The 24,278-nt window shown below is 39.6% G+C and overlaps 1 protein-coding gene across 1 annotated transcript in view; it reads right to left on the bottom strand.

Annotated features, from left to right (window-relative positions):
• TCF25 (transcription factor 25) overlaps positions 1-24,278 on the bottom strand; it is an 848,985-nt gene that overhangs the window by 783,055 nt on the left and 41,652 nt on the right. The window contains exons 2-4 of the mRNA XM_044081728.1: positions 19,921-20,097; positions 12,262-12,336; positions 2,066-2,184 (exon numbers count right to left, since the gene is read on the bottom strand). Of these exons, the coding sequence (XP_043937663.1) occupies positions 2,066-2,184; positions 12,262-12,336; positions 19,921-20,097 (371 nt within the window). The remainder of the gene's footprint in view (positions 1-2,065; positions 2,185-12,261; positions 12,337-19,920; positions 20,098-24,278) is intronic.

Below are 24,278 nucleotides of genomic sequence, written 5' to 3'. Positions count from 1 at the left end.
TTTCTATGAGGTTTTGATTGTTTGATCTTAGATGTCATTGAGTGTGGTGCATTATAAAGGTAGAAGAGAGTGCGGGGCAGAGGGAAGGCTGGAAGATCAGTTTGGGAGTATAGGTGAGTTGGGTGTAGGAGAGGTAGTTTGGTAGTTCTAACCAGTTCAGTTTGTGGAGTGGTTCACAGTGGTGGGTTGATGATTTGTTACAAGTGGCGAATTTGGCAATTTTATGGTAGCAAGAGGATAGTTTGGTTTTGAGGGAAGATTGTAGGTTAGTAAGAAGAGGTGCCCCATAGAGAAGGGAGGGTAGGAGAAATGTAGTAGCAAGAGTAATCTTAGTAGCTGGGCTGAGGAATCGGTTATGACGGTACAGCATGCCAAGTTTTTGGTGGGTTTTCTATATGTTTTGTAGAAGATGGGAATTGAATTTAAGCTCGTCATCAATTTGGACTCCTAATAGTTTGGTTTCCGATACAAGCTCAAGGGGGATGTTATTTTGGCTGGAGTTGGAGAATGGTTTATTATCAGTTTTAGTAGTTTTTGAAGGAGTAAATATCATAAGTTTGGTTTTAGCAGCATTAAGAGCTGGATGGTTGTCTTTCATCCACTTTTCAGTGGTGGAGAAAGCATCCTGGGTTAGCTTTAAAAGTGGTGGGATGGATGAGGCAGCGCAGACGATTGTGGAATCCTCTGCATATTGAATAATGTTAGCCTGAGGGATGGCGTGGAAGTCGTCATTAATGAAAATATTAAAGAGAAGGGGACCCAGAATGGAACCTTGTGGGACACCTGTTGGGGTGTTCAAGGAGGAGGAGGTAGCTTTTTTCTGCTTGACTGCTTGTTGTCTATTGGAGAGACAATGTAGGCATTTGTAGAGTTACTGGGTTTTTTTTGAAGATACAATAAGTCAAACAGGACTGAACCCTCTATGGCATTAAAAGCATAATACAGATGATATCGGAGCAGATGGCAGGCTAATGAACATAAGGAGAGTAAAGATAATCTTTTGGGATAGTTGAAGAATTTAATAGTTGAAGAATTTAAGTCCTAGTTAGAAATCTTTGAACGGTGGTAGGAGGACTTCTCTGGATCTTAAACATATTCCCTTGTAAATTTACTGGTCCAGACAGAAGGATTTCCGGACTATGGTGGAAACAAAATCATTAAATGAGTGTAGGTTGTCCCCATAAGCCAAAGTCCAAACATAAATGGTAAGAAAAACATAAAATATGCCCAGGAACAACTGGAGGGGAAAAAAAGAGAGAAAAAAAAACAAGTAGAACTCAGTTTTATTGAGGAGTTAAATCCTCTATAACTTTAAAATCCCAGATAAAAATTGTAATTAACTTTTACTGGTGAAATAAGTCCTTGATAAAGTTAAAATCCAAACTGAAAAAACTGTGATAAGCGCTTTCATCTTCACTTGAAAACTTCTTCAGATCTGAAGTGAAGACGAAAGCGCTTAACACTTTTCAGTTTGGATTTGAACTTAATCAAGGACTTATTTCACCAAGAAAATGAGATATGGTTGACTAAATGGAAGAAACTGCAACTCAAACTCTTCTTGCAGAGAAACAAAAAACTTAATAATGACAGATATAAGGCTAACACACGAATTGAACGAGGGCAAAAATTAACTGAAAAGCATGGAGGATGCACATTTTCCTAGTCATGCAAAGGGACACTTCAGCATGCACAAGTAAGGGGCACACATGCTACCTAGTGCATAACTCTAAGATCTTAGAAATGCTGTGAAAAATCAGAGTAAGGGCACAGAAGACTTCTCAAAGTAAATTACATTTTTTGTCTCAGACTGGTCAACAACTTTAAAGCAAAATCAATGAAGATGGCAAGTAAACCATCAAAAATCAGATTGCATGAAAAAAACTGCTCCTGTGCAATGTAGAAATATTGGAGGAGGACAAAATTATGACGTAGGACTCAAACATATGAGAACACTGCAACATACTTAAGATTAACAGAAACATCCATAAAATCTGTGTATATGACAGCAATTAGAATCACAAGGCAATTAAATTCTAAGCACCAAGACAAGGTTCACACATGCTACCTATGCTCAACATATAGCAGCGGCCTGCTGTCAGAGTTAAAGGTGCATTCCGTTTGGCAAACTAGTCCATTGGTGATCTTCTCTAGAAGACGGTCAATATTTTCACTCTCGGCTTCTTCCTAAAAAGAGAAAGAAAAACTTTTACAAGTACTTATTGACATTTTATTCTCAAAGTTCAGCTGTTTCCCCTAACTTAAAACAACAACATATCACTTCCCACAAAAAATACAAAAAGTATAAAACACTGGATTAAGTTATTACTTCCTCAGTTTTGAAAATATATGGTGGGTTATATTTTCTATAGTCCCAAAATGTCACACAAAAGCACTGTTATTTTGCAGACATGACTTTTACACATCACTTACTTTTCAATGGAATTAAAAAAAAATGTTCAGTACTTCTAAAAAGCATAATAATCCTGAGAGAAAACTTCAAAACAATAATGATACCCTGGGTCTATAGTACACAATATGCTCCAGAACCAGAAAATAAAAATTATCTTTTATTTAAAACAATAACAGTTAAGCCCTTTCATCAATTTTAGCTATTTGCGGGACCTCATCAGAACAGTTAACTACTAAAACGGTATACCATCATTTGTTAGAAAGTCATTTGCACGATCGCATTACTGTGAGACTTTAATGCCGAAACACATGTCGAAAAACAAAAAAGTTGAAAATGGTAATCTGGAAAACAGGCATAGAGAAGTAAATTAGCATAAATGGGTGCACAGCTGGCACCCATAGCTACCCCTGAAATTCATTTGAAATATTTACCCTCGAAGGTGAAAAATTAAGTAAAACCTTTTCCATAGGTGACATAAAATTAATCAACTCTTCACTAAACCCTGTAAGGCTCCGAACCACTTCATAAAATAGTCTAAGCTTTTTTTATGGGGGAAAGATGTGAATAAATCAATCATATCTATGGCAGAAAAACAAGGTTCACTGTATCACTTCATATCTTAGCAAGGAAGATCCCAAGAATCTTTCAGTAAATAAGGGACTAAGTCAATACAATTTTTAAGAATGAGGTCGATAAACACCCCCAGATTGTTATTTACTGAAAAATTCTTGGGATTTGCTTACTAAGATATGAATTGGTACAGCGAAACTTGTTCTTTTTCTACCACTGATGTGGTTGATTTTTTCACATCTATCCTCCATAAAGAAGGCTTAGACTTATTTTATGAAGCTGTTCGGTGCCTTACAAGGTTTAGTAAAGAGTTGATATTTTGTTACATCAGCTATGGAATATATTTTACTTAATTTTTTCACCTTTAAGGATGAATATTTCAAACAAATTTCAGGGGTAGCTATGGGTGCCAGCTGTGCACCCATTTACGCTAATTTAGTTCTCTATGCCTGGGAGAAAAGGCATGTTTTTTGTTCCACATATTCCAAGTACTTTTTTTGGAGGACATTTTTATTTTGTGGAATGATACCACTGAGACAGTTGATTACTTTGTAAATTATTTAAATTTGTACATATTTTAAAGATCATTTCCACCACGAATAGTGTTTCTATTAAATTATCTTGACATTACCCTGTACAAGGACGAGGTGAGGGGTTGTTTTGCATATAGAATTTATAGAAAAGTTTTCCAATCACTATTTTCATAGTAATCATCCCAAGTATATTAGAAAGAATATTTTTAAGGTCCAGTTGGTCCGAGATGCTAGGATGTATTCTGAGGTGGACATATTTAAAACAGAAATAGTTAAAACTAAGGGAATGTTTGAAAATAGAAGCTACCCAGTTCATACGTTGCAGAAAGCAACTGAAGTTTTATCAGGCTGGGAAAGAAACACAAACCCCACTTGGGTGACAGAACTGCAGGCATAACACCAAAAAAGGCAGAAACTACTTCTAACAAAGATTTTTCCAGTAGCACGGTGGTCCCTTATGGTTTTGAGTCCAAAGAAGTTAGGGATATTATGGCAAAAAGTTAGGAATCTGGATGTTCTGGAAATGTTGGGGCAAAGGCCCTCTTTTCGTACATAAAACTGGAATGAATTTCAAAAATCTTTTACACTGAACACCCTCTAGCTTTGAAGGGTACTAGAAGGTGTGGTTCATGTAAGCAATGCCCCTATGTTTTGGAAGCTAATTCTGTGAAAGTTAAAGGCATTTCTAGATGCATTAGATTAGGTAAAGGGAATTGTGCCACAAAAGGTTTGATTTTTTTTTTTTTTTTTTTTTTAGGAAAGAGTTGTAAAAGTTTATTTTAACACTGTTAAGCATCAATTAACAAAAATGATTTGTGGTACTTCCTGTATACAAAATTGCATAGGCACAGCCAGTAGTGTTATCCTTAAGGAGACTCCTGAACCGGCTGCCTACTCGCACCATCAGCTGCATATGAGATCAGCCTCTTGGAGGAGTTAATAATGGATGTTAAAGGCAGCCAACTGAGTAGATACTGTAGATGGGACTCCTTCAGTAGAGGTACCTTGAAGAGTAGCTCCTAACTCCTTTAGGAGATCTCTCTGAAGTCTTGTAAAGTGTGATATATAATTCAGCGGAGTGTAATTGCCGCTGAAGAGAAGATACGCTTCCCATATCTATCCATCATTTGGGATTCCTTATTGGGCGGATGGATAGAAAAAGTCTCTGCTAGCTCCTTCTTAGTGGCCGCTGCCACCACCATGGCATCTACAGCTAAGCCCTTGAATAAAAATTTAGTCTTTAGGGGTGGAAAGAAACTTGTTTGGTCTTCTGGGGATCGGTTCCACACCATCAGGAGTCTGCCATGTCTTCTGACTCACAATATCCAATAACTTGACAAATGGGGGAAGACACCCATGAAGCTGAGGGTTGAGACACGAAAGCCATCAGATACACTGACTCATCAGATAGGGTAACAGTGGGCCAGCCACCTCTCTGCCTGAGGATCTCTGCAAAGGAGATATCTTCAGAGGACGATTTAGGGGATGTGTCCGACTCGAGGTCAGTGTCAGATGCGAGAGACTCGTCAGGGGAGACTACATGCTTCCTCTTACATGATCTTTTCTGAAGGGTGCTCCTCAGCATGGTTCTCTGGGGAGGCCTCAGAAAATTGGGGGCCACCCAAGTGGGGGTCCTGAGGATGTGGGTCTCTGCCATCCAGGGGAAGAGGAGATGCAGAGACTATAGTCGGCACTTGAAGGAGTATAGCAACGGTACTTCTACGTGGGGCGAATGAGCTATCCAGCATGCTCCTCATTCTTCATGAAGACAGATTCCTCTGGCTCCGAAGGATGCCTCAGTTCCGAAGAAACCAGCGGTGACTATGGCTCCAGAAGGATCGGTTCTGAAAACGATGTAGGGTCCGAGCTCACTCAGGCTGATGCACCAAGATGGCGACTCAGCACCTGCGAAGTTAGGTTCCAAGTGTCCTAATTGGGGACGACAAAGAAACCTCGGACCCTAGACACTTCAGACGGTACTGAGAGTGTCAGAGCAGAACTCTGCTCAGAGACAACCACACAAGGTGCTGGAACCGAAGAGTCCACTGTAGTCGGTACAGGCAATATTGGCTCTGATGGCCCAATCTGGGTTGGAGGAGAAATCACAGCAAGCTAGGTAGAAAGAGTCGGCTCCGAGACAGAGTGGGTCGAAGCCGATAAAAACTTTAGCAAGGCCGATAACTTGAGGAGTCTGAGCACCACTCTCTCGATGTCTTCAGATAGACTCCTGGAGGACAGCGTGGGTGACCTTGTTCTCTGTAGTATCTGCAATTTAAGGTTAGGGGAGACAGGTGGAATATCCGTTGACAGGCTCCGAAGAGGGCTGCTAGTAATCTGCACTGAAACACTTGCTACCGATACTGCAGGATCTATGTCCAAAATCTCAAATCAGCCACAAAGACTGTGGAGCCACAGAGAAAGATACCAACTCCGCTTTGTGTAACTTCTGTGGTGGTTCAGAGGCAGAAGTTGGAGCCGGAGAAGGCAGTTTTGAAGATTTACCCTTATCCTTCCTAGAAGACTGCGATTTAGGAGAGGAAGAGGAACTGGCTAGATCTTGTTTGAATGAAGGTTTCAACAGACCTTTTAAGATAAGTTTATTCTTCCATTCCTGGAGCACTCTAGGGACAAAAGAATAGCAGAAAAGGCAGGTTTCTTGCAGGTGTATGGCCCCTAAGCAATATACACAAACGCTATGTCCATCAATGACGGACATTTTTTGTTAACACAATGCACTTCTTAAAGCCTGACGGTTTGTGTTCTTTAGATATACTGACAGCAAAGAAAAAAACAACGCACTCGCACAAGAGAGAGGAACTAGATCCTTTTAACTTAAACAGATCTAGCCAAACAGATCTAGCCCTACACACTCTAAGAAAAGGGAAGGGGAGAGCTAGGTTCTCTAACTTGGGACCTAGTGAAGAACATAAAAGGGGACAAACTAGAACCTCTAACTTAAACGTTCTAGTCAAAGCAAAACACACACTTGCGGAATACCACACAGCAACAGGCCCAGAAATACAAAAATAAGAAAACCAAGTCAAATCCGGTAGAAGTCACAAATAGGAAGTCACAAAATGACTTATCAGTAGTAAGCTATGATAGAAGAATTGTCTATAAGCAATAAATTCCTGAAAAAGGAATAATAGTAATAAAAAATTGTTTCACTTAGCCACTGCGAACCAAGAAAGCTTCTGACTGAAGATGCGGCAAGCGAGATCTGGGGAGTGTGCTCATGCACCATGGGATACCTCCTAGCCACGAGCCAATCAGAAGTTTTCAAGCTAAAAGCGGCAGAGTCTGAGCAGAGGAAAGGCTCAGAACCCACACGTAATAATGGAGGCAAGATAGGACTACATAACATAGATTTTTTCCTGGTGCAAGGCAATTTATAAAAACTCTGAGGGTGTGTGCTTTCTACTTAGGTTCATAGGTTGGTACTAGGCTATCAGCCCTAGGGCCTATACAAGCCTAGCCATTACAATTCCCTGGATATTTCGTCCCACAATATTTACTTCTCTATTCCCCCTCCAAAAAGTATACTAACATTTATTTATTTACTTAGATTTTTGAGACGAAAGTTTTCATGACCGTCCTTCATGGCATTTCTGCTTTAGTGCATAAAAAAAAAAAAGATTGCTGTAATACCCCATCCTGACAAACTCAAACTTAATGAACTAGGTATAAACCCCTTTATGACATGCTGGATAGCTAGGTGGCTCACGGATAAGATCTAGGAGGTTAGAGTAAGTGAGGCCACCTACACAAAAAGAGGCTGGTCACCACTTGAGTACTTCAGTGATCTGTGCTATGCCCACTCCCCATTGGCATTTGTTCCTCTGATGTCAAAGCCAATGTCAAAGGCCTCTGGCCAAGTTCACAGATGACTGCAAACTGGACAGAGTCATGAATCCCCCCGAAGAGGGGAACACTCTTCAAGAAGGTCCAACACAGAGAAGCTTAGTGCCAAAGCCATGGCTTAAAACTCAATGCCAAGAAATGCATTACAGTACCTTTTGGGGAGGATGGCTACCACAATCTTCACACTTTTATTCATGTGCAAGTCTAAATGGAATAGGACCTCAGGTCGAGCAAATCTGAGGACACCTATAAACTGGACTGTAGCTGTTGAAGCCCCTGAAGATATCTCCAGCCAGCAGAACGAGCTTACACTACTAAACTTGGTGTATGGCTGATTAGCTGAACCCGATGCCAAAAAACTGTAGTACTGCTCCCTTCATAAAAGTGCAAGTTATTACAACTTACAGTACTGCCAACATAGCACTATCGAAATACTAGTTACTTGGCCTTAACAGATACAGCCAAAAAAGCCGAAAAACCCACAGAGGTTCCAACTAAAAAAAAGCTTGCTGGTCTTAAACTTAGTTATTAGGAGATACTGCATCGGACATACAGCAGACACAGGAAGGTATATGTAATGTGCATTTCCACATAAATGAAAAGACCAGCAGTAATGATGCTGCACAGCACCCATCCAGCCAATATAACCAAAGATACATCCACCTTCTCTCTCTAATTTTTGGTTCCAAATTGACAGAGGGTAAATAACTCCTGGTCCAAGCCAGACAGAGGATTGTTTTACACTGGAGGGCAAATAAATGGTAAAGGAAGTAGATCTACAACCTAGAACAGTGACACATCATGCAACAATAGGACTTGAAATTCAAATAAAGAATAAAATAGTTGGACAGACATATATATATATATATATATATATATATATATATATATACACACACATATACATTATATATATATATATATATATATATATATATATATACACACACACACACACACACACACACACACACACACACATATATGTATTTACACACACACACACACACACACACACACACACACACACACACACACACACACACACACACACACACACACACACAGAATATATAGAAAGGAGAGAAACTGATTGACAAGTAGACATCTGGAGATGATGGAGAAGACAGCGTGGAATGCTTGAAGGGCAAATGTAACAGATTAGTTTGATTTTGTATCTCTTGCTTAAAAGACAGACTGAGGGTCTGGAGGATAAGTACAAGAGAGCATCATATGATAAGTGGAAAGACAGGAAGGGAGAAAGAATTTATGGCTGGGAAGATGAGAAAATACAGGGGTAAAAACTAGTGTTAGGCTATATTTCAGTGCCACCCTGAAAACAACCAAAGCACTAGCTGTAATATTTGAACAAGAGATAGGAGAATATATCAAATCTATTTAAATCTATTCAAGCAAGACTGAAAGGATGAGACTGACTGGAACAGATTAGAGGCCTTCAGAAAGTATTATAAAAAGAGCTATATGCAGAGGAAAAACAGGTACAGGAAAAAGAAAGAAAACAGGATGACAAATGGCAGATACCGATAGTAAGGGAATTGCAGGATGAAGACAAAAGACATCTAAAAAAGTTTACAGATAGAGAGAAAACAAGGAGGTAGTGGAACAGGATGGCAAAGGGAAAATCCCCAGGAAATGACAATACAATACATATGTGAGAACAAGCAAAAGAAAAGACAGTAGGAAGATTGAAGAGTAACCGTATAATGAAGAGTCAGAAACCACCAAAACCATGGAATGAGGGAGTCAGCTTAGTATTGCACAAGGAAAGGATCCTGGGTGTCCATCATCCTATAGACGGACATCTATATTAAATTAATACTACAAATGCTTTATGTGAATACTGGCAGGTAGACTGGGAAGAGGTTTACCCAAAATTATACATGGGGATCAAACTTTTTTTTTGGGGGGGTGTAGAGGGCAGCAGGTAACTTGATTAGAATGTTACATATATTACAAACTGCACAAGAAAAATGTGAATGGTTAAAAAAATGAAAAATGTGAATGATTAACCATGGTGCAGAAAAAAGCATTTGACAGAGTGGGATGGAAGTACCAGTGTGGGAATATCAAAAGAACGGACTGAGTAAAGACATGTTAAAGAGGGGCAACAGTTACTGAAAATTAGAGCAAGACTCTCAAGGAAATTAAGGATAAAAAGAGCAATGAGGTAAGGGTGTCTTCTGTTAGTACTTCTACTTGCAGTAAACATTGTGCTGCTAGCACAGACCATGATGGAAACAGAAATAAGGGGATATATGTATGGAAAGAGAAACTAGCTATTCTTAGAGATGACATGCTGCTAACTATGATCAACCAAGAAAGGGATTTTGGTAAGTTATGGGATACTTTGGTAAGATTTGGGCAGACACAAGATAAATAAAACAAAAACACTATGTAACAGCAGTCAATATGCAAGATGCATGAATAAAACAGGGAACGTGGAAAGAAAGAAATGCCATATCTGGGTATATGGTTGTGGGAACATGGAAGACTCAAGCATGACAATATACAATAAAGGTATATTACAAGATTAAAGAGCCACTGAAAATGGGGAACAATTAAAATAGACAGGTCAGAAAATTCAGATTTTTTTAATGTGTTTTCTAATGCAGCTGACTTACTATTACAACCCCACGGTAAAAAGCTGCAGTTGGACTGTACAAAGGAGGCATGTAAAGTGCTTATTACACATTGTTTGAAATAGGAACTAATGAATTAGGGAGAGGAACGTATTATACAGGCATGATGCACGAGAAGGAAAGGCAAACATCAATCTGGAAATAGATAAAGGGACAGACATGGTCAAGTTCTGGTCCAAAATACTAAAGGGGAAACAAGGTGAGAAATAAGAGAAGAATATCAACTCAGGGAATATCAGGGACTAATAAACAAGTGAAATAAACCTGAGAAGAAGACAACAAAAATAAGACCGTTTTCCCACACAGAAAAAGGTTAGTAAACAGAGGGTGCAGTAGACAATTAGCAGAGTAAAATGAAAAGTTGCATTAGTAAGAACCATTTAAGTTACTGGGTAATGTTTGATGCAAGTGAAGTGTCTCTATGTTCCTAGAAAGCATATTAGTATTCTACTGACAAGGTTGCATGGAGGTATACATGTTTTATTTGGTAGCAAGACCCACAGAGCGATTCCAAGGACTGTACATGAAATGGAGGTTGCAGGCTTGTGAGTGCAGGTGCACCATTTGCCTGTACATGAAGCTGATACAGAGCAGTCTTTGCTGTCAATCCATTGCTGAGATGGGAGATTGTCTCACTGTGTAAAACTTCACAGGGTTATGCAGAGAGTTAGTAGATCAGTATACTCTTACAGGGAACCAGTTGGCACACCAGGAAGTGAATCAATGGTGTGTTACCTTTGGTGAGAGAAAGATGAAGTAGTAGATTTTAAATGAGAGAACCTAGTGGATTTGTATCTGTATATCCCATTAATCACTCTACTCTATGCTACTACTTTAGGGGGAATTGGTCTTCAAATGAACTCCTGGTGAAACATCAAAGCACACTGCATTTGTCCATGAGACCTCTTATTTACATTTTTATATTACATCTGTTTGTAGAGCACAGCACATGGCCAAGACTGGTTTGAAGGTCGGAATGCTGGTACAAGCAACACACATGATTCATTACAATATCTATAATGTACAAAGCACAAAACACATGAAAAGGCTACATGTGTGCCATGAAGGACACTGCAGCAGGTCATGCACCCCAACCCTCCATCTCGTCTCACAGTATATTAAGCTAAGGAAGATAATTCCGTATGTGTTGGGGGGCACACACGACAGGGGACAGCACTTTGCAAAATTCAGCAATGATTAGTCTCTGTTAAGTGATTAGGCATCCATTACCTTGTTCTACCTGACCATGCACAGTACCACAGCTTCAAGTACCACTATGGAATACGTTACTACAGCACAGTCCCTCAAAAAGGGATTCAAAGGTGTGTGACTTATTGCTCATGCACAGAGACAAGTTATTACTTGAATAATTATAGGTGGACTCTGTTGCTGGAGGTGGTTTGTGACTGGCAGCTATTTCGTATCATCACTGTTTAGGGGAGTGCTTCTCTGCAAAATACTCTATTCTGGTTATGCTGTCCACTCAAGATAGTGTAAACCTATTTGGAGCGTCTGTCCCACTGCTAGTTAGGTGAGATCGCTCAGTTATGTTACTTTGACATGCTGCATTTGTGTTTTGTGGCTCTCAGTCCACTGCTATTAAAGCATAGACAAACTAAGTCTGCAATACATATAGTTGGATCCATGCTCAACAAGATAGACAAATGCAATCAATTATTCAACAGAATTTTACCTCAAGAATTCTCCCTAGATGCACAGTTTTGTTATTCAAAATACAGCCACACAGAACATATTTCCTCTGGTTGCATAAATATTCTTAGCTTCTCTGTACCAGGTCTCGTCCTGTTAAACACAAGTTTTATAATAGTCCCCAAGTCACTGTGTTTTGGAACTGCACAGGAATCTGGTATGGGGATTCTTCTGAGTACCTGTCCTACACACTACAGACCATGTTTGTGAATAATTCTGGCTTCTGCGCTTAAACACCTCACATTGAAGTCTGATATTTCACATATTTTATACAGAACACATAGCACAGAGTTGCCATTTATGTAAATTCATAAGGATTTGAAATTTGACGTTCAGAACTCAGTCCACTCCACATCAGTGCAAAGAAGGTCACATACTAACACAACCAAACAAGTACTAAACTGACACTATATAAAAAATTAAGTGTAGACTTACCGGTTAATGAATTTGGACAACATTTGATTAATCACATTAGCTTGTCAAAAAATGAGCAAATGCACCAAATCTTTATTGATACCTGAACATCTCCTGCTGGGTTCTTCTTATTTTTCTTTCTCTTTTTTTTCTTCCGATGCTTGTTGGCACAATTCAGCTGTCAGAAACAAAATTAAGTAAAAATATGAAACGTCTGAAAATACACAAGTAGCCAAAGTATGCAAGAACTACATCTGATAATAGAATTGTACAATGGCTAGTTCACTGGCATAGAAAGTTGAAGCCAGAGTATGACCTAAGCAACCAGAGTGCATGTAATGGTTTAGGCACCTGCTAGAACTGGCATGGAAAAAAGATAGAAGTGAAGCAGTTTTGACGGTCCACCTCTCTTTGGAGCCAAGGTGTGGACTGCATGTCTGGTAGCTTGGTTCCATTGCAGAATTCCAAGTGGAAACTGAAGATTCCATGGAAGCACTAGTTTCAAAGCGGGCAGGCCAGTCGTGATGAGCTATGCTGCCTGAGGAAGCAAGTAACAAACACTTCAGTGATAACCATTGTACACCAAACCCTGGGAAATACTGCGTATGCAGAGACATTGGGTCCATAAAGTAAAACCACTCGGACCTGGGATAGCTCATGGCTCTGCAATACCCTGCTCGTTTCTGTCTCTGCAATGAACAAATTGAGCTGCAGGGCTCTTGTTTCCTGGTGGAACACATGAACTAATATAGTGAGTGCAGAGACAACAACCTGTTGGCAACAGAGTTTAGAAAGATGTTGTATCTTTCGGCTTTTCCCGGTTAGGGGTCGCCACAGTGGAACTCTAGTCTGCTAATTATTGGCAGTAGATTTTTACTTACCGAGTTGCCAGCCCTGACACACAACCTTCAACAAAGGTATGCCCATTCACGCACGTCTCCCCACAGAAGACGCTTTAGTTGAGAATCGAACAGGACAACGTCTTACTGTGAGGCGACAACGCTACCGCAGCACCACCACCGCAGCATAGAAAAGGCATGAATGAATGAGGCACTGAGAACTTGAATTTCAGGAGAGATCCTAGAGGGAGCAAAATAGATGATGCACAGTATTCCAATCACGGTACAGGGCCCTCAACTGATGCTATGTGAGAACAGGAAAAATAAAATAATGTAGAGAAATGCATAGTTTGAAGTGCACCAAATAGATGGTGTGTGACCTCACATAGCATCAGTTGATTTTTGAAAGGGCCCTGTACCAGAAATGGAATACTGCGAATCATCTATTTTGCTCCCTCTAAGATCTCTTCTGAAATTCAAGTTCTCAATGCCTTATTCATTCACACCTTTTCTCTGTGGAATGTTAAAACCTCCAGAAACCTACATACATTCTTGGATGCCTGGGCATTTTCTGAAATATCAAGATGAACATAAAAAACAAATACAGTGAATGCTACTAGAGATGCAAACAGAGGTGCAAATAATCTTTTCAGAAATGACAAACTTCGGGGCATTTACAGCCTTTTTTCATTACTGTAATATAATGTAGAATAATCCAAAAATATGTTTCTCTACATTTAAAACAAACAGTCTCACTGGGAACTGTACAACCTAGAAAAATACAATCAGCAGCAATTCTGTTCAAGAGCATTGAATTTTTACACAATGACAAATTTGAATGGATTACTGAAATATGGACAGAAAAGTTAAAATTGTGCATATTTGTACGTTGTACAACTTACAGTTAATGAATAAATGATAATTTTCTCCAAATTTGTCTAAGGTTTCATACAGAAATACTGATCTCAATTACTGGCAACAAACTAGCAATATCACCAGCAAAGTGCATTATACAGGGACAGTCACTGTGTATTTTTTTAGTCTCTCCCCATGACACGGCTTACAATGGCCCTAAATAACATGCACCTCACTCGGTTAAGAAAATATGAATATAAATAAGAAAGTAATAATAAAAAGTGACAAACAGTAGTTAATACTTCTACATCAGTGCATCCTAGAAGTGTTATTTTGATTCTCACATCATATTTTGCCTATTACTCATTTGCAAGTCCTCTAGTTAAGGAATCCATCCCCCCAAAAATGTCCAAAATACATAAAAAGGTGTTAGAGGTGTGAATGAGCTAGGGAGGGTATGCAATCCCTCCTGGATCTATACACAGGGTACCTATTATGTTATCGAACGAAATCGAACAGCCAAAACATCGAAACGGCCATATTTCGAAGTTTGAATTGTGGGATCGCAGTACAGTGAAGATTGGAATATTTGCCCTTTCTTCACTGTAGTGCGAGTTGGAATAATATATATATATATATATATATATATATATATATATAAAAGTTTTGAAATGCGGACGTTTCAATGTTTCGGCTGTTTGATTGCATTATCTTTCTATAACATAATATGAACCCCCCATACACAGCATCCCTGTATTACGACTACAGTATAAATGCTGCATGGATCCCCCACATAATAAATTACACAGCAGAGGGAGAGGTCAACTTAACAGGAATCATAACATTTGCAGCTCACCTACATTCTGTGTCGCATTTCCCAGCTAGTTGGCCATAACTAAGGATTACAGTCCTGTGAGGAAATAACACACAGGTATCACAACCACTGCACTGATGTACACGGCACAATGCTCTCTTACTCTCTGCAGTTCTTCAAAGCTTGCATTTCTCATAAGAAATCGAACTTGTGACAAAGTCCCACGCTAGGAGGCACTTATAAATACATGGTGTATGAGCATCCATAAGTACAATACGATTTTCATAGCAGAAATGCAGCCATGTTACTAGATACCCTACTGATCACTGTTGCTATATTTCAACAGTTATGGGTTATCTTGCCTGATGCAAGCTGATGTCGATCCAATGTAACAAAGTCAAAACCTTCCTAATGCACCACACACACTGCATATAACCTCAGTCTACTGTTGAAGGGATACATAAGTGGACACAGTGTACTATTCTCAGACTACCTAGAGTTAGGAAACCCTGAAGAATCCTGGGAAAACGAGCAAAAAGAAAAGTGAAGTTAAAAGGAGGGGAGAAAAACTGCTCCTCTTCAGTCCAAAATGTAAAGAAAAAAACAGAAAGGGGGAAGTAGGGAGTGGTGCAATACTGTAACAGTGATCAGTAGGACATCTACTGTTATAGTATATTCTTACACAACTGTTCCATTTCCCTCCTTGGATCAATGCGGACATATTGAATGAGGTCCAAATAATGATACTGCTTTTCATGAATGAAATGGATTGTAAATGATATAACAATGCAAAAGGATGTCCATGACATTTTTCCAGGCCTCTGCTGAGAAGGGACACTGATCAGTTAGCATTTGTTTACTGGGAAAGTATACTTAACTAAACCTAAAATTTAACTAAAATAAGATACTGACGGATGCTTTACAGAACTAGATGCTGTTGGTGTGGGGGGGGGGGTCTGGAGACAGGCAAGCTTTCTACCAATCCTAAGAAGGCAGCTATAGCAAGAGATTAGAGATATGGAGAATGCACTTTGCAGTGCCTAGTAAAGGTATGAACTGACTACCAGGTGGTCACCTCTCAAAACTTTTGAAGAAAGCTCCAGATGAGGAGGTAGCTCTGGAGGAAATGTCCACAGGTGAAGACATGGACTTGCTGTAGAAGGTGTACAAAAGGAAATGGATTTAGAGATCCTGTTGGAGATGCTCTGTTTGGTGACAGGGTTACTCAACTTACCCTCTACATAGAATCTTAGCAGTCTCTGCACACCTAGGGAATGGAGGAGTGTTTCCCCTGTCCTGTGCATTTGAAAGGACAGTAGATAAATGAACAGCCTGGTTGAGTGACAGTTTACTACTCTTGGACATAAAGGAGAGGTAAACCCTGTCCTTATGGAAGATAAGGAAATGTTGGAATGACCATTAGGGTGTGCGGCTCTGACATTCTCCAAGGAAAGGTAAAAAGCAACCAGCAAAACTGTTTTTCAGGCACAGAATTTTAATGAGGCAGAGGCAGCTGGTTGAAATGGTGTTAAGGCAAGCTTTTCAAAAACAAATTTTAAATCCCAGGGAGGCAGAAAAGTCCTCCTGGGTGGGTTCAAGTGAAGGATGCCTTTTAAAAAAAGTGTTGGACCTCAATTTTTAAAAAAAAAAAAAAAAAAGGAGGGAATAAAAGCCAAAACCATTGACAGATTTGTCTTGATGTTAGACTAGGCTAGATCACTTCTGAGTAACTCAGAAAAGTAAGAGAACAGGAACACTCAGCCAAAAGTGGTTCTTAATCTTCTGGAGACACCAGATGGAAAAGCTTTTCCTCGGGGATGTAAGATTTTCTAATGTTAGATTTTCCTGTCTACTGCAGCAATTCCTCAGAAAACTGATGTTTGAAAGGATTAAGATAGTCACCCAAAGAGTCAGGCTGAGAGCCTGCAGGTTGGGGTGGATCAGGGAGGCCTCTTTTTGTGCAAGTCCAATTACTGGGGTAACTTGTAGCAAAGACCCCTGGTTAGATGGAGAAAGAGGGGGAACCAATGCTGCCTGGGCCAAAACAGAGTCACTAGCAAGATTTTTTGCTTTGTCCCTTTGAATCTTCATGAGAACCTTTGGTATCAGGGGCAGGGGACAAAGACGTAGAGGAACTTCCCATACCCAAAGCTGAAGTACACAGTTATTCCAGAAGCTATAAACATCTGGGTTAGAAGTGTTTGACAAGACTGTCAAAGCCATTTTTTTTTACCTATAACTGTCGGACTTAAAACTCTGAGAAAAACTGATGACTTTCTGGAAGGTAAAGGAAGGGTTTATTCTACCTCAGAGGCAAGATCCCCTGAATCCAAAAGCAGAGAAGCTCTTCTTATAATAATCAAATTCTTCACCTTCAGGTACCACAGTAATCAAAATAGCCTGTTCAGCTACTGCTTGCCCCTCTGGAACCCCTGCACAAGCAGTGGGGGGATACTGGTAGACAATGCTGAGAAAATTCTATACTGTGAATTGTGAGAACTAGTCTGTAAACAACTGCATATGACCTGCCTCACTCAGTATGACAGGCTTGGTCCCCTTGGCATCAATGTCTACTCCTGTGTGGTACCACAAAAAAACTATCTTTTTAAACTTTATGCCGTTCCCTTTTTAATTTTAATGGATTCAACAGATAGAGAAGTAGGCTAAAGTTTTTCATGTCCAGAGAGACTTGTGATTTCCTAGCTGTTCTTACTAGTCTCGTTTTAACTATAGCACAATTAATATATCTTAGAAATCCATAAAACAAAAAAGATACTTCAGGTGGTAGTCATATCAAAGTCATCTCAGTGGCACAGAGGGACAAACCTCCAGCTACAACTTAGATAAAGTTCAAAGAATTACTTTGGCACTGGAAAAGCCAACTCTTTAATGATGGGAATCAGCCAATGCCAGCTCAGCATTTTTGGGGAGAGATCCACATCTCACTGGAGAAGCACTTTTTGGTGCAGGCTGTTGTGTCTTCTATATGCACAGGAACTCAGTCATATGCCCATCCAAGGGTAACATGCACTCCAGTAAAACACCTCAGGCATGTTAAAGCAAAAGCACATGCCTGGGAAGCAGGTAATACTTGCCGGTCAAAGGTGGACTCAGTTTGGTAGGAGTACAGGGTGGAATGCTGCACAGCTGATGGTCAGGGCTCTCACGAAGACCAAAAAAATAAAGATTAGGGAACCCTTTTGGAGACGTCCAATTCTCATGGGAGGTACCGGATTCCCAAACTAACTACCAACAAGTGCACTTGTCGGCATGAACGATTTCTTCTCATATCATATCAAAGAAACAGTAAACATTTGAAATACAATTTCAGACATCACCATATCAATGGAAAATATGTAAAAGCCTAATCTTCAAAAGGCCTTGAAATGCTAGGCTGGAAAAAGGAGTACCAAACTAAAAAAACTTCAAAGAAAGCATGCCTGAAAAGGCTTCCATGGGCAGGACAATCCAAGGCAGTTATCCATTTTTCTAGACCATTACCAAGATTTTGCGGGGAAGGCAAGAAGGATCACGGGCAAGCCCTTAAAAAATTTCATTAGCCTGAGAATTTTCCTGAAGGAGGAGTCATGCAAAAGAAAAGGTCCTCAATTCTGACACGCACACATTGGTCATCTAACTTCCATTCACAGGGCATCAAGGAAGATGATCCTACGCTAAATCCAAGCTGGGTAAGTTCATGCTCACTAGATATGCAGAAAGTAAAGTGAGAGATGGAGTTCTGAACATAAGGCAATGGTACTCCGGATGCAACTACTGAAGGTGGGATGAGAAAAGAACAGGTTTACATAGGAAACATGGATTGATGCAAGGCCAGTCCCCAACAGTGCATTAAGAGAAGAAAAAAATTCACTCAGGAAAAAGAACAGCTGATCGAAGTCCAAACCTAGTTCTGTACAGTGAGCCTTGCTAGTGCGAGAGGTCCAACAGACTCCCACCTGCGTAAACCATAAAGCTTGCTGGGCTTACAAGGGGGCATTGGTAAGCAAGTCCTTAGTCTCAAGTACTGCCATTCGGCATTCACTAAGGAGTACATAAGGACTGCTCCATGAAAGTAAGCCAGCTGCGTAAAAGCTCACTTCACTTGACCACACGGAGGGGGCATATGATATAACCCCACAAGTTTCTGGTGGGACTGTACCTTTCAAAAACCTCCTCCCAGCTGCTGACACAGTTAAAAGGCACAAGCAAGACCACTCTCTATTTAACGAGCAGCCAGTGACACAAGACAGCCATAAGACCATCTTGAAAGTGGACTTCCCTCCAAGAGAGTATCATTACGTCAGTCCTCCACATCTTTCAACATCTGATAAAGCTCAACAATTATCATGCAATTAAGGTACAGAACTTCTTGCTGATCCCTGCATCAAGCAGAGGTACTGACACAAAAACCATAAAGTCACGAAAAGTGGACTTGTATTCAGGGCAGTCTTATCAATGTCTACACTGCACATGCTTTACTTTTTACAGAGCTGCACTACAGCAATTGATACAAGAGCCACCCTTTTGAGGATACCTGGGGAGGACAGTGTCATTAGTCAAGACATAATGTAGGCCTGAAGCCTTTCGTGTGTAGGTATTTGAGTGGATTAAAATACTGATGCCTCCCACATGGATATTGTTGTGCTCTTCCCCCTGGAAGTACAGTGCAACAGAGACCTAGATCTTAGCTTGTGATCAGGAAGCTCTTATGTTCAAAGCAAAGAACTTTAGAACTGATAAAAAGTTCAAGACTGAAATCTGAACTGTACAAGTGGCCAAAAAAGGGTGCTGGGTGCCTGTATATTTACTGCGTACAAAGACATCAGCAAAGGCACAAGCTCCCCTAAGCCTTCGAATAAGGGGGGGGTTACAGCTGGAGAGGTACCCTGGCAACAGCTTCAAGGCCACCAAATCTTATATGTGAATGCCCCAAACCACATCTTTTTTCACTTTACTGAAACACTGGCCCATTTTTATTTCAGTTTTCCTAGACTTAAAGATTTTGAAAAAGCAAATACAATAATAAATGTTCATTATTTCACATCTAAATACGTTACATAAAACAATACATGCTTTTAACATTTTCAGTAATTAATCTAAAATCTACAGTACATTTGTCATAGAAATTTCTGGAAATTAACTGTGATAACATAGTATATGAAACTTAAAAAAGACTAGAGAAGGTTTAAACCAGGTTCTTCAGTCTGCTGATAAATGCAAACTCTGAAATCAAGCATTTTAATTTAAAAAGTACCTGTTCATCATTTGCACAATTAGAAAGCTCATCTTCAAAAACTTTCTTTCCGACCTCTCCATTTTCAGTACTTCCATTACTTTGTTTGCTGTCAAGCAAATTTAGTTTGGGGTCTCTAACATCATGCTCAGTAACCAGGTCAGACACCTCAGTGTTTTCAGCATCTACATCCTTTATCTATAGAAACAAGGAAAATACCATTGTAAGCATCACTTATCACATTATCAAAATCACAAGCATAACATATGCAATTAAATGCTAGAAAACCACAACAGTAGTTTTTCTTCAAAGCCTAATGCAAAACAGAGCTAGTCAAAGCAAAAAGTAGACCCAAACAATAACTAATCCAAAAGTATTCAGCATATCAGCTGATCTTCCAGAGGGCTCTCTGCAGTAAAGACTCACACTCATACTTTTTCCAGTTAACTTCCCTTGGCTGACTTTTCCTGATCTCAAGCTCACATGCTTGCAGTGACTCTTCCCCTGCTCATGCACAGCAAAATGTCCTTCCAGTACTTTAACGAGATACATTCCGCCTCAGGATCCCATTTCTGACATCCACAGGATCCCATTTCTGACATCCATCCAATATGATAAAGCATACCTACAGGATTCTCTGATTTAGCCCCAACTACCTATCACTGTGTATGTGAAATTTGCATGCCTTCCAGGACATGCTTGCAAATAACTGCACTACTTCCAACGCTTGACTCTTAAAATCGAGGGACTGAATCAACCATATGGGAAAGAACTGGACAACAAGATTTCCAGTTGGGGGAGACAGAGTAAGGATCACATTAAAAATAACAAGCACATTTTTGCTAAGCCTGCAATTTGACCAGCTCAAAGCATTGAAGCATTGCCTGCTGAATCTAGGAAATTAATCCCAGTGGATGGACCCATGTCAAGTACCTATTTCCTAGGTCTGCAATCAAGAAAAGGAGTGCTAAACGTGCTCCATTACAGAACTAGTTTTAGCGTTCATTTTGGGGTTTATAGGTCAATGTCTTTACTGTACTTATTCACGAAGTTGCATTTAAAAAAAAAAAAAAAAACTGCAAGTTGATGAATTAATATAGATGCAGGTTATACGCAGCAGGTTATACACACATTTTTATAATCCATTTTAAAAATCCTGTCAACTTAAATACATAAAAAAACCTCTGAAGTTACCACTTGCCATAACATCAGAAAATACTTATCCATAAAAGTGAAATGCCCGGTTAATATAAAGCACAACAAATCCCACTACTGATCTACGTATATGGATTACTTACAAAACAACACTATACGTCTAGCATTATTCAGGCTTCCAGTACAATACAGTTCCTCAAAAAATGAACATTCGGCAAACACAGCAGAATATGAAATAAAATAAGAAAACTGCAGCTCTAAAGCTCCTGGTCCTCCCATCCCAGTCCAAGTAACAACACAAACTTTTTTTAAAAGTTGCAGAGAGTTTTGAAAGAAGCAGCTACTTATAACAGCTTGTGTCTGCACAATAGGACATTCATCTCGGTTGCTCATTTAAAAAAAATGCAGCTTTAGTATAATCAACTTGAACTTGCTTGTTTTAGCAGCTATCTTCATTTCACAACTTCTAAGCACTGCATAACAAAACTGGGAATAGGTAGTGAACACATAAGGCACACATAACAAAGGGTTATACGCAAAACAAAATTGCTGGTATGTGGCACAGAGCTTTTCCTCGATTCTTGCAGTCCTTTTGATACAGGACATGCACAAAAACTGACTGACAGCAAAAACAAAACCAGTGCAGTATGTGTACGTGCCTTGCTTCCTATGCATATACCAACTTCCCTCGTATGCGCTCTGTCCTTTTATGGAAGAAAAAAGCACAACTCACCTTCATCACACTGGCAAGAGCCAAGGGCCATCTATTTTATCTGCCCCCCCCCCCCCCCCGCAAATAATTGTTCTCAGACATTACTAATAAGGTTCAGATGCTACTGATGATGAAGACCAGAGATGGTTGTTGTTGCATCTTTCGGCTTTTCCCAGTCAGGGGTCGCCACAGTGGAACTCCGGTCCGCTAAGGATTGGCAGTAGATTTTTACGTGCCGAGTTGCCGGCCCTGATGCACAACCTTCAACGAACGTACGCCATTCACGCATGTCTCCACACAGAAGACGCTCTAGCTGAGAATCGAACAGGACAACGTCTTACTGTGAGGCGACAACGTATGGGACAGAAAACTGTGTGTATTTATATATTAAACACATACACACACAAACATATGAATGCATTTTATGGCCACAGACCATGTTGTCACTGAAGACAACAGACCGTGGTGGTTGATGTTAGAGATTAGTGAGCTCAAATGGCAGATTTGGCTGCAGGCCGATAGTTGGCCAGGATTATATGAGAGAAGTTCTATTTCTCCCATATTAAAGTTGAAAGCACTGGAAAGAAGAAATGTGTCAGTGCACACAAATCATTTAAAACCTAGTTAAAAAAATATATATTTTTAGACACTTATGCACCTACATATTAACATGCTAAAAATATACATGTTGTACTTGTATTAATAATTGATTTTGGTTCACATAGTTCATATCAAAAAAAGAGAAATATTTCTTATATTTAGATTCACATACATTTGTGCACTCAATGTTTCATTACACACACATTTTTTATATTATATATATACACATATATATATATATATATATATATAATATATAATATATATATATATATATATATATATATACACACACACACATATATATACATATATACACACACACACATATACATACACACCTTTTGATTTACTTTCTAGTAGTAGTATTTGGGCATACATGTTTATCATGTGTAGGCTCCCCTTTAGTACCCAAGTATTTATTATAGGTTTTTATTACAAGTGTGATTTGCATTTAATTTCACTGATTTCATTATTAATTATACATTCAGCCAGTGAAAGTTTATGGAATAGTATAAAGGAAGGGATTCTAGAACACAAAATTTGTCTGATGAAGTTTTGCACATAGTGAAACCAAAGCGCTAACCGTTTTGTTTTATATAAAAGTGGTTTGCGACATTCATCCGATTGTCCGTGCTGGTCACATAGTTTTACTTAGCCGCATTCACGATATATGGATCTACTTGACTTCAGTGAATGCCGTTTGACCGAAACGGGACATTTGAGAGTGGATTTAGGCGAAAGTGCGTTTTACCAAAAATGCACTTTCGCGTAAATTAGTAGGTAAAACAAAAAACTAAATTATGTAAATAAAGAAAAAACATGCGGTTTCCAAGTTAACTTAGTTGTACATCAACGTTTAATGTTGATGTACAGCTAAGCGGACTGTTGTTGAGATTGTTGTACAGTAGGGATGAGGAACATTCCCTTTTCCCAACTGTAGTGCGATCTCGGAGTGAGAATTAAAGGAGGGGGGGTGGGGAAACAGCCACCCCCACATGGGGGCTTGCACCCCTGCATAAAAGTGTTTTCGGTGAAACACAAATTCATTAGAATGCGATAGAGATAGAGATATATATATTACACATACACAAGCATATATACATACCAAAGTTACATACACGTACATTCATATATGGGATCCGGACATATGCTCGACTAGCATATGTCAGAATCACAAAACATCTAACACACATACACGAAAGCGCTTAACATCAACAAGTGCTTCAGTGTGTGTGTGTCTGTTTCGTAAATCGGACTACAGTGCGGGTAAGGGAAAATTCCCTTTCCCACTGTAGTGCGATCTCTGAGTGAGAATAATAAAGTAGAGGGGTGTGGGGGTGCAGGGGGGTGAAGCCCCCCTGCAGAAAAGCAGATTTTTTTTGAATTACACATACACAGAAGCGCTTTTCGATGTTAAGCGCTATCGTGTATGTGTTCGATGTTTTGTGATTCGCACATATGCTAGTCGAGCATGTGTCCTAGACCCATATACACACACAAAGATATAAAATTTACATGCATGTACATATATACACACACACTATAGATATACATGGGTTTACTTTACAGTATTGAAAACCCACTTAAAAGAAACCCACATGATTGAGACGACAACAGCGAAATGGCAGTTCATCAACTCCTCACATCACCAACAGGTTACCAAGGGAAGGAAGTCAGCCAGCCAACAATAAAAACAAACCACAGCAACATACCACTGTGTCCCCCAACTAAATATACAAACTCCAAAATCACACCATAGTGGACAAAAGAGCAAACTTATGACTGTTGGCCAACTGCCTCCTTTCTCTTAGTAACCTGTCAGTGATGTGTGGACTCGAACTGCCGTTTTGCTGTTGTCGTCTCAATAATGTGTTTCATGCAAGTGGGTTTTCGATACTCAGAGATATAT

This window comes from Protopterus annectens, chromosome 8.part1 (genome assembly GCF_019279795.1).
Source record: "Protopterus annectens isolate FY-2018-M chromosome 8.part1, PAN1.0, whole genome shotgun sequence".
Lineage (NCBI taxonomy): Eukaryota > Metazoa > Chordata > Ceratodontiformes > Protopteridae > Protopterus > Protopterus annectens.
Note: the sequence above shows the minus strand (reverse complement) of the source record. Positions and strands in the feature narration are given on the sequence as shown.